At 36.5% G+C, this 12,266-nt stretch overlaps 1 protein-coding gene across 3 annotated transcripts in view; it reads right to left on the bottom strand.

Moving 5' to 3' along the window:
- Positions 1-12,266, bottom strand: part of SGCG (sarcoglycan gamma) — a 126,423-nt gene that overhangs the window by 7,505 nt on the left and 106,652 nt on the right. For all 3 annotated transcript variants that reach the window (XM_046028349.1, XM_046028350.1, XM_046028351.1), the window contains exon 6: positions 10,360-10,432. In XM_046028349.1, coding sequence (XP_045884305.1) covers positions 10,360-10,432 — 73 coding nt within the window. The remainder of the gene's footprint in view (positions 1-10,359; positions 10,433-12,266) is intronic.

Genomic DNA, 12,266 nt, shown 5'->3' with positions numbered 1-12,266 from the left:
CAGGGAGAATAAGGAGAAGTTTAATAATCCAAACAAAGGTCAGAAATGACAACAACAACAGCAAATGAAAAGAAAAAGCACAGTATATAAAACATAATACCACAGAAATATGTCAAATAAATCAGTGGTCTTAATAAATATAAATAGTTAAATTCACCTCTTAAAAGTTAGAAACTTTACTGTAGGGGATTAAATCGCAAAACCAGAAATTTAACCCCTAGCAAAACAATTGAAACATAATGATATGCCCCACATGAGAAAGCAAATCTGGTTGGATTAAAGACCTAAATGTGAAAAATGAAAGTGTTTTTGAAAGAGTTCACTCCCTTCACTAATGCTCAAGCAGTAGTGTCCAATAAACCCAAGTCCCTAAGCGTTTATTTTCATTATTCTGTTATTGGATGAAACTTTTTTTTTAGATTTTATTTATTTATTTTTTTTGTTTCCTACAGTTTTTTTTTCCATTTTATTTATTTTTTCAGCGTAACAGTATTCATTCTTTTTGCACAACACCCAGTGCTCCATGCAAAACGTGCCCTCCCCATTACCCACCACCTATTCCCCCAACCTCCCACCCCTGACCCTTCAAAACCCTCAGGTTGCCCCAACCTCCCACCCCTGACCCTTCAAAACCCTCAGGTTGTTTTTCAGAGTCCATAGTCTCTTATGGTTCGCCTCCCCTCCCCAATGTCCATAGCCCGCTCCCCCTCTCCCAATCCCACCTCCCCCCAGCAACCTCTACACCCAATGTGGGGATTGAATTTACAACCCTGAGATCAACAGCTGTACACTCTGTTGATGCAGACAGCCAAGGCAGCCCTTTTATTTTTTTGTTAGCGGATGAAACTTTCGAGGCTTCCAACTGCTTTTGCTTGCTGAATTGACTAAATGTACTATGTTTTGTTTTAATATTTTATGATTTTTTCCTTTTTTGGAACTGCTAGAATTAAGGAAAACCAGCCATACCATAAACTGTCAGTTACCATGAGGCACAAATTTCTTTCCTTGTTTAAGTGTATTCAAGATGGTAACCTGTGATAAATGAGAAATAAACATTTGGGGCAAGAAATGTGTTTATGCAAGCTGAGATCAATCAATAATTCATTTGTTAAGTGTGCATTTGTAGACATTGTTTTTTTTAATCAATGAATTGTTTCAAAAAACACTAAAACAGAAGGAATTAAATTCCCAAGATACTTTCAGACCGTTACACAACTAGATTAAATTATTAACTTCCTAGAGAAATACAGGTGGTCAAAATTGACCCTTATTAAATGTACAGGTTTAAAAAGACAAATTTCCATAAAAGAAGAATTACACTACTAAGGAATTATTTTAAAAAAATTCATCAGACCCATATGATCTCACAGAGAAGTCCATGAAACCTTGAGAGATCAGAGCATCCAACTGTCCAAAAATTATTCCAGAACATTGATAATGAAGGAAATCCTCCTAATTTTTGAAGCATGAATAACATCGTTACCTAAACTTTACAAAAACAGCACACCAAAAAGAAAGCTACAGACCAATATCATTCATGTATGTAAGTATGAAGGTTCTAGATAAAATATTAGCAGGTAAAATTGAACATCATTGTAAGGAAAGAATATACCATGACCAAGGAAAATTCATTCAATGAGTGCAAAATTGTTCCAGTATTAGAAAATCCATTAACATAATACATTGTATTAACACGCCCACAGGATATATAAATATCATCATAAATGCTAATGAGCCTTTGAGAAAATTTAACAGGCATTCAGTGCAAAATAGAAACTGATATTTATTTATTTATTTTTAATAAAATACACATTCACATCATCTTACTTCATAGAGGAACACCAACTGCATTTCCCTTCAGGCTGGGACAAAGCAAGGATGCATACCTCCGCTTGTTTCTCAACGCTCTACTGATACTGGGACACCAAGTGAGATAAATCAGTTGGAGACACAGAGTTGGAAAAGAAGGTATAAAAGTATATCTATTTGCAGATGCTAGGACTGCATACCTGAAAAATCCTAAGGAGCCGACATAAAATGGACTCAAAGAATAAAAATTCAGTAAGGTTGTTTAAAAAAAATTAATACACAGCAATCAGTGGCTTTCATATCCAGAACAATAATTTGTCAGAGGATTATGATGGTAGATAGGACAAAACCTCATTTATACTTGAGACAAAGATGAGCAGAGATGCTTAGGGATAAACTTAACAAGAAGTATGTAAACTCATTAAACTTATTCTTGTTAAACTTAACTAGAAATATGTCAAGAAAACTTTTAAGTTCTCCTGAAAGGACAAAAATAGACTTTAATGAATGGAAAAACACCCTATGTTTTTGGATAAATGATGTCAGTTTGCCCTAATTTATGAATTAAACATAATCCTAATAAAAGAATATGCTTTTTCATGAACTAAACAAGTTAACACTCAAGTTCATATGGTAAAATAAGCAAGAACTGACAGAGAGATGTTGAAAGAGTCAGTACAAGGGTGTGTGTGTGTGAGAGAGAGAGACAAAGAGAGAGAATAATCCTATTTGACTTTAAAATATCTTCTAAATCCTGTTTAACAAGGTTGGTACTGGGACCTGAATAGAAAGTGCAGCAGAATAGAGTAGAAAGCATACAAACAGACCCATGTGGATACGGAAATTTAATACACGATAAAGGTTGTGTTTCAAATTGTAGCAGCAAAGGTAGAATTTCTAGCTGATAATCTAATTGTTGGCACCTCTGCTTGGCCGACTGGAAAAGATAAAATTAGATGCAGACCTTACACCTTATACCTCACACAAGAATAACCTCTAAATGTATCAGGGATCTACAATTATCTTTTTTTTTTAAAGATTTTATTTATTTATTCATGAGAGACAGAGAGAGAGGAAGGCAGAGGGAGAAGCAGGCTCCCCGCTGAGCAGGGAGCCCAATGTGGGACTGGATCCTAACACCATGGGATCATGACCTGAGCTGAAGGGAGACGCTTAACTGACTGAGCCCCTATTTAAGGTGCCCTCTACAATCTATCTTGATGTAAAAGGGAAAGCCAAATCAATAACGGGGCTGACAACTTCCTCTTTCTGTAAGGAAAGTTTCAAACTATGGTTTAAAATCCAGATTTAATGAAAAAAAGAATAATTCTGAGTATATAAACATTAAAAATTAGTAGAAAGTGTTAATAGGAAAAATGTTAATGTTCAGAATACATATACATTTTAATCCCTATAAATCTGTTTTACAAAGTAATTAAAGAAGCAGAGCAGATGGAGTCAATTCCAGAAGGAGCAGCCTTAGTAACAGGACAAAAACATGAAAGAGGCTTAACCACCCTAGTCACCAGGGAAATGAAATGGAAAATAACACACGATAACACTCATCAGCATGAAAAAGATCATAAAGTCTGACACTGCGAAATGCTGGGAGAAGGTGAGAAAAGAGACTCACACTGCTCACGGAATTAGAAATCAGCACAGAGCACCTGGAGGCATGCTGGCCAAGTCTGGCAAAGTTCCATATGTTCACATCAGAAACCAACACTCTGTGAAACTTGGTAGAATAGCCAACCCAGAGCAGTGCTCTTCATGGCTGTCTGAAAGAAGTCTGAAAAACTAGGTGCCCATTACCCATTGTTAGGTTCACACTGTGTTTTACATAAATTTAAGTATTTGCAAAAGATACCATTTCTGCCACATTAGAAACACTGCCATTTTGAAAGAAGACTCATCACTTTACAGTGTATTTGATGGAATCTAAAAGTCACGGAGAGTTGATTCCCACAAACTTTGGGTTATTATCCAATATATTACATTTTTTTTGCTTAAATTGTCCAGCTTTGACTGAGAGCTTTTGGACTAGGAACTCTTTCATTTGGCCCCTGTGTCCTTTTGATGTACTCTTGCTATTTTTATTTTTGAGCACATCTCATTCACTGCTGCTGCAAAATGCTCCAAATTTATCCTCTACATTCACTGCCCCAGTCCTAGAATATGCCACTGCTCTGAAGAATCCTGATTCCTTTTATTGCAGAATGGTATGAGAAACCAAGCACTGTGGGCACCTGGATGGCTCCGTCGGTTAAGCAACTGCTTTTGGCTCAGGTCATGACCCTGGGGTACTGGGATGGAGCCCTGTGTTCCGGCTCCCAGCTCAGCAGGTGTCTGCTTCTCCCTCTGCCCTCCCCCTGCTCTCCCTCTCTGTAGCTCTCTGTCTCAAATGAATAAATAAAATCTTAAAAACAAACAAACAAACCAAGTACTCATTGCTACAGATTTTTTCATTACTTGATCTCTCATTTCTAGAATTTGAATTTTGTTATTTTCCAAAACTGCTATTTTCATACTATATTGACTTTGCCTTATCTTTATATGCAGTTTTTGGTCCTCTTTGAGCATTTTATTCATGTCTGTTTTAAAATCTTACTTTGCTCTACTACTTAGAGTTTTAGGGATAACTTGTAGTGGCTTCTGACTTTTTGTCTTTTCATTATTATATTATTATTATTACCGTAAACTCATTTTCAGCAAGGGATTTTACCATAGGCTTTTTTATGTCATGGGTAATGGGATAATTTCTTCACTAGTTTGACTTTAATGTAGTTAACATTAATTTTCTAGCTTGGAGCTCTTATACAAGGAGGTAGTATGCATTTAGTCCTCTGACCTTAGCCAAAGCAAAGGCCTCTCATTCATGATTTCTTGTGGGTAACTCAACCCATGGACCAAGATGGGTTCACAGCATCTTTAGACTACTAGGCAAATTGTTTCAAATATCTTTCATGGGGACCAGGGTTTACAAGGTATCTCAGTCTGGGCATTTCACGTGCTCGCTCTCTCTCTCTGTCACACACACACACACACACACACACACACACACACACACAGATATGCCTTGGTATCACAGTCCTGTAATATATTAAATACCAGCCTCATGGATCAAAAAAATAAACATTGTTAAAATGTCTATACTGCCTAGAGCAATCTATACCTTCAGTGCCATTCCAATCAAAATTCCACCAGCAGTTTTCAAAGAGCTGGAGCAAACAATCTTAAAATTTGTATGGAATCAGAAGAGACCCCGAATTGCTAAGGAAATGTTGAAAAAGAAAAACAAAACTGGGGGCATCACGTTGCCTGATTTCAAGCTTTACTACAAAGCTGTGATCACCAAGATAGCACGGTACTGGGATAAAAACAGACACATAGACCTGTGGAACAGCGTAGAGAGCCCATATATGGACCCTCAACTCTATGGTCAAATAATCTTTGACAAAGCAGGAAAAAATATAAGTGGAAAAAAGACAGTCTCTTCAATAAATGGAGCTGGGAAAATTGGACAGCTATATGTAGAAGAATGAAACTCGACCATTCTCTTACACCATATACAAAGATCAACTCGAAATGGACAAAAGACCTCCACATGAGGCAGGAATCCATCAGAATCATAGAGAAGAACATAGGCAGTAACCTCTTCGATATCAGCCATAGCAACTTCTTTCAAGATATGTCTCCAAAGGCAAAGAAAACAAAAGCAAATGAATTTTTGGCACTTCATCAAGATCAAAAGCTTCTGCACAGCAAAGGAAACAGTCAACAAAACAAAGAGGCAACCCACAAAATGGAAGCAAATACTCACAAATGACACTACAGACAAAAGGCTGATATCCAGGATCTATAAAGAACTCCTCAAACTCAGCACACACAAAACAGATAATCATGTCAAAAAATGGGCAGAAGACATGAACAGACACTTCTCCAATGAAGACATACAAATGGCTATCAGACACATGAAAAAATGCTCATCATCACTAGCCATCAGGGAGATTCAAATTAAAACCACATTGAGATACCACCTTACACTAGTTAGAATGGCCAAAATTAGCAAGACAGGAAACAACATGTGTTGGAGAAGATGTGGAGAAAGGGGAACCCTCCTACACTGTTGGTGGGAATGCAAGTTGGTGCAGCCACGTTGGAGAACAGTGTGGAGATTCCTCAAGAAATTAAAAATAGAGCTTCCCTATGACCCTGCAATTGCACTACTGGGTATTTACACCAAAGATATAGATGTAGTGAAAAGAAGGGCCATCTGTACCCCAATGTTTATAGCAGCAATGGCCACGGTCACCAAACTGTGGAAAGAACCAAGATGCCCTTCAACGGACGAATGGATAAGGAAGATGTGGTCCATATACACGATGGAGTATTATGCCTCCATCAGAAAGGATGAATACCCAACTTTTGTATCAACATGGATGAGACTGGAAGAGATTATGCTGAGTGAAATAAGTCAAGCAGAGAGACTCAATTATCATATGGTTTCACTTATTTGTGGAGCATAACAAATAACATGGAGGACATAAGGAGATGGAGAGGAGAAGGGAGTTGAGGGAAATTGGAAGGGAAGATGAACCATGAGAGACTATGGATTCTGAAAAACAATCTGAGTGTTTTGAAGGGGTGGGGGGTGGGAGGTTGGGGGAGCCAGGTGGTGGGTATTATGGAGGGCACATATGTCATGGAGCACTGGATGTGGTGCATAAACAATGAATTCTGTTACACTGAAAAGAAAATAATAAAAAAATACATTATATGTTTATAAAAAATTTAAAAATTTAAAAAAAAATAGAGAAACTAAAAAAAAAATATTAAGGGCAGGATCCAGGCATTTTATTGCTGTAGAAATAGCAACTGTTCTGGTACATAAACATGTTTAGTATATTTTTGCTGAATTTTTAAAAAAGAATGAATTATATCATGTATGAATGAATTATATCATGTATGAATGAAAAGTAGCATGTCAGAATGAAGGCAGCATATCAGACTTCGTGCTTTTCTTGTGAATGATTTTGCTGTAAGAGATATAAATATAGTTTAAATACACATTAATTACCTTTTTTCTTAAAGAAAATTGTCATCCTTCTATGATTATCATTTGAGCATGTATCAAAATTTAAACTTGTGATATTTAAACATGTGTATTTCAGAGATACATTTATAAATGCAAAATGATCTAGACCCTACAAAACCCATATTCATTGTTTTCAGGATATTCTAGAATCACTCTCACTTTATTCAGGCCAGGAATAGTAATGGTACTGGACTTAGAAATATAAAGTGAAAGTCAGTTTATGGTAAAAATTTATAGAAGAAAATATGAATATCATATAATCATTTAGAGGAGTCTGTTGTAAATCAAAGAATAAATCACTAAAGGGACCACTTAGAAGAGAATATACCCAACAAACATGGACTTTGGAGTCAGAGCTGAATTTGAATCATCCGTTGGCTTCTTTCTATCTATCTATCTATCTATCTATCTATCTATCTATCTATCTATCATCTATCTATTTAATTATGTTGGCTACTTTTTAATCTTTGCTTAGAACATGCTAGAATCTAGGTCTTGGGGATATATTGGGGATAAAATTCATTATTTTAAAGGTGGAGTTGATGAATAAATGAGATAAATTATGGGACAGTGCACAGATCCTGGCAGTTGAAGAGATTTAGTATTTGTCAGTACATGCCTTCCATCCTTACCCCATTCCTCCGGAATTTTTTACAATTTCAATTTTGCCTGTAACACCCGGGTTATGAGACACACCGCCTACCCCCCACCCTGCCCTTACTATCACCTTTTAGAAAGCAAGAGGATACTCTTCTGCCATTTCTTTTTTTAGCAAGGGCCTGCTGTAGAAGATAAATTGTTTTTTAAAAGATTTTATTTATTTATTTGACAGACAGAGATCACAAGGAAGCAGTGAGGCGGGCAGAGAGAGAGGAGGAAGCAGGCTCCCTGACGAGCATAGAGCCCAATGCAGTGCTCGATCCCAGGACCCTGAGATCATGACCTGAGCCGAAGGCAGAGGCTTAACCCACTGAGCCACCCAGGTGCCCCAAGATAAATGTTTTAATTTGGAGATTCATCTATTTTAAAACAGTGAACTAAATTACTTTAAAAAGAATTCAGTTCTCTCTATGACTTATATGATTTTATAATTTCAAATTGGTTTTTTTTTTTTTATTTTACCCTTTTTATTTATTTATTTTTTTTTTCAGCGTAACAGTATTCATTCTTTTTGCACAACACCCAGTGCTCCATGCAAAACGTGCCCTCCCCATCACCCACCACCTGTTCCCCCAACCTCCCACCCCTGACCCTTCAAAACCCTCAGGTTGTTTTTCAGAGTCCATAGTCTCTTATGGTTCGCCTCCCCTCCCCAATGTCCATAGCCTGCTCCCCCTCTCCCAATCCCACCTCCCCCCAACAACCCCCAGTTTGTTTTGTGAGATTAAGAGTCATTTATGGTTTGTCTCCCTCCCAATCCCATCTTGTTTCATTTATTCTTCTCCTATCCCCCTACCCCCCCATGTTGCTTCTCCATGTCCTCATATCAGGGAGATCATATGATAGTTGTCTTTCTCAAATTGGTTTTAATGGGATTATTTTTTTTTTTTAGATTTGTCTTTTAAATTTATTTATTTTTTTCAGCGTTAACAGTATTCATTGTTTTTGCACAACACCCAGTGCTCCATGCAATACGTGCCCTCCCTATTACCCACCACCTGGTTCCCCCAACCTCTCACCCCCGCCCCTTCAAAACCCTCAGGTTGTTTTTCAGAGTCCATAGTCTCTTATGGTTCGCCTCCCCTTCCAATTTTTTTTTTTTATAAACATATAATGTATTTTTATCCCCAGGGATACAGGTCTGTAAATTGCCAGGTTTACACACTTCACAGCACTCACCATAGCACATACCTTCCCCAATGTCCATAACCCCCTCCCCCTCTCCCAACCCCACCTCCCCACAGCAACCCCCAGTTTGTTTTGTGAGATTAAGAGTCATTTATGGTTTGTCTCCCTCCCAATCCCATCTTGTTTCATTTATTCTTCTCCTATCCCTCTAACCCCCCATGTTGCATCTCCATGTCCTCATATCAGGGAGATCATATGATAGTTGTCTTTCTCCGATTGACTTATTTCACTAAGCATGATACCCTCTAGTTCCATCCATGTCGTCGCAAATGGCAAGATTTCATTTCTTTTGATGGCTGTATTTACCCTAATGGGATTATTTTTAAAGATATTGAATCATTTTTCTATCCTAGAAAAGTAAAATGTTCTTCTTCCTAACTATAATAATTCTGTAATATTGATCTTGTGATCTTTTGTCAAAATTAATGAAATTATTCTAATGTAACTAGAGTCACAGTTTATATTCATGCTGCAAATATTCTGTAAGTGGGTAAGATGAATTGAACTCTCATTTGCTTTTGATTAACATTTAATTAGATATTAAAAATAAAAAATACATAACTTCCTAACTTTCATTCTACTTAGTGTGATTATCTACTTGGTATAATAAGGATAATGAAAATGATTATTTGTATTCAACTTTCAGTTTACAAAATACTTTTAATCTAATAGCTAATTAAATCTTTCCCAAAATACATTGAGATATACATTACTATCAACATTTTATAGATGAAAAAAATAGTTTCAAAAGGTTAGTTTGAGCAAGGTCCACAAGACTTCTTTCTGTAAAACCAGGATTCCTACTGTACTTAATTTCCTCTATTATACATACTATATTAGGATATTAATTGTTCTGCATATATTTCAAGTTCAAACACTGAATATAATTTTAAATGATCTCTTAGACTTTAGGCTCTTATTTTAAAAAAATGGTATTTGATTTTGTTAGAAAATACAAATATAATATTGGAATAAACAGTTATAGCAATAAATGTCATTCATTCAGTAGTGCACTGATAAACTGAAGTACACATAAGCACACAGAGACTTATAAAGAATACATTTATAATCTGGTACTAGATGATTTTGTATATTCTGACATTATGTAAAGATAAAACAAAGTTTGAGGATATCATGCTAAGTGAAATACAAATACTGTATGATTTCACTTATAGGACGTGTCTCCAGTTGTCAAATTTGTGGAGACAGAAAGTAGAATGGTGGTTTTCAGGGGTTGGTAGAGGTGAGAATGGGGAGTCGTTTACTGGCCACAGAGTATTAGTTTTGCAAAACAAAAAGAATTCTGGAGGTGGAGGGTAGTGATGGTTGTACAACAGTGGGAATGTACTTAAAACTTTTGAACTGTATACTTAGAAGTAGTTAAGATGGCAAATTTTCTGTTTTGGGTGGATTAAACATAGAGTGGCACTTTTTACTTCTTTTGGATTTTAGTAAGTTAATGACTAGTTAATAAGTAGAACATCATGAGGATAAAGACAATTAATTAGTGGAATAAGATACGATCTGGTAATGACTGCTAAAATATTATTCCAGCACATATCCGGGTATCTTCCATAAGAGAGTTTATATTTGAACAAAATTCTTACCTCAGGTCCTGAAATGGGTCAGCTCTTACGAGGGGGGTCTCCACTGAATGTTCAAAAAGAGCACCCTCGGGCCCTAAACAAAGCCAGAGATGCAACATTTTATAACAGTAAAACAAATGACATCAAACTAATTAAACATTTAGTCTCTATATTAAAGCACAAGCAGATTTTTATCTTGTTGCTGAATTTGTACAGATGTGAGCAAGAAAATATAATTGATGTATAGCAACTAATGTATAGGATTTTAAAACTCTTCCGATAAGCTGAGATTATTCTAAGAGTTTCAGTGGCACTCTTTTACAAGGAACTATAATTTTGTAACTAGTTTTTAAATGTATAACAATTACTTAACATAACCAGTTATTGATGTTATAGTGTAATATGTATATGATGAATATGATGTAATCATTGTAATGCACATAAGTACAAAGAAGGCATAAAGCCTATAAACAGAAACGTATTACCATTAAATAAGAGCAATAATTTCTCTATCATTGAAATTGTCAACCTTCAAATTATCTGATCATACTTCTATTATTATTATTTGGTCTCAAAGTAAATATTCCTCATATCATACCTATCTGCATATATTAAAATATATTAAAATCATTATCTCCCTTCAGTGACCACTGTTACCTAGTCTAGGTCACCAGGAGATAGATACTGTCTTAACTACAGTTGACATCCTCCTAACTGGTCTTACTGTTTCCTCTCTTTCCTCTAAGCAATCTATTCTCCCTTATAATGATTATATTGATCTTAAAATGTACATCAAATCAAAGATTACCCTGTTTGAAACAACTCTTCCATTGCATTTAAAAAAATTTCTTATGTTACGTTACTCACCATACAGTACATCATGAGTTTTTAAAAAAAATATTTTATTTATTTATTTGACAGACAGAGATCACAAGTAGGCAGAGAGGCAGGCAGAGAGAGGAGGAAGCAGGCTCCCTGCTGAGCAGAGAGCCCAAAGTGGGGCTCGATCCCAGGACCCTGGCATCATGACCTGAGCCAAAGGCAGAGGCTTTAACCCACTGAGCCACCCCGGTGCCCCCATCATTAGTTTTTGATGTAGTGTTCCACTCCTCATTGTTTGCCTATAACATGCAGTTCTCCATGCAATAGGTGCCCTCCTTAATACCCATCACCGGGCTCACTCATCCCTCCAACTCCTCCCCTCTAAAACCCTCTGTTTGTTCCCCATAGTCCATAGTCTTTCATGGTTTGGCCTCCCCTCTGATTCCTTCCATCATTTTTCCCTTCCTTCTCCTAATGTCCTCCATGCTATTCTTTTTTTTTTTTTTTAAGATTTTATTTATTGATTTGACAGACAGAGATCACAAGTAGGGAGAGAGGCAGGCAGAGAGAGAGAGAGAGAGAGGAGGAAGCAGGCTCCCTGCCAAGCAGAGAGCCTGATGCGGGGCTAGATCCCAGAACCCTGGGATCATGACCTGAGCGAAAGGCAGAGGCTTTAACCCACTGAGCCACCCAGGCGCCCCCTCCATGCTATTCTTTATGTTCCACATCTTATCATATGGTTTCACTCTTCCATTGCATTTAAAACAAATCCTAAATCCTTATAATGGCCAACAAGTATATGCAAAAACTTGTTTCTCTGTGTCTCCCCTTATACCAGGCTTTGTTTCAGACGTAAATATAATTAAAAAAATAAAAAATCATGAAATAATAGGCATAGATAAGCTCAAATAGAATAGCTCTCAAAATGAATGTTAATGTTTTAAACTCCTTATTAAAAACCAAAGTCTACTAGACTGGGTTAAAAAAAATAAATTCCAACCACACCTCTCTTTCACGAGAAATGTAAATCATTTAATATAAGGAGAATTTAGGTTGGGAGGATAACTTAAAGAGGCCATCAAGCTCCTCTTATAGAAGTTTACTGA

This window comes from Meles meles, chromosome 14, assembly GCF_922984935.1.
Source record: "Meles meles chromosome 14, mMelMel3.1 paternal haplotype, whole genome shotgun sequence".
In the NCBI taxonomy this organism is placed as follows: Eukaryota; Metazoa; Chordata; class Mammalia; order Carnivora; family Mustelidae; genus Meles; species Meles meles.
The sequence above is the reverse complement of the archived record's forward strand: the minus strand, read 5'-3'. Positions and strand labels throughout refer to the sequence as shown.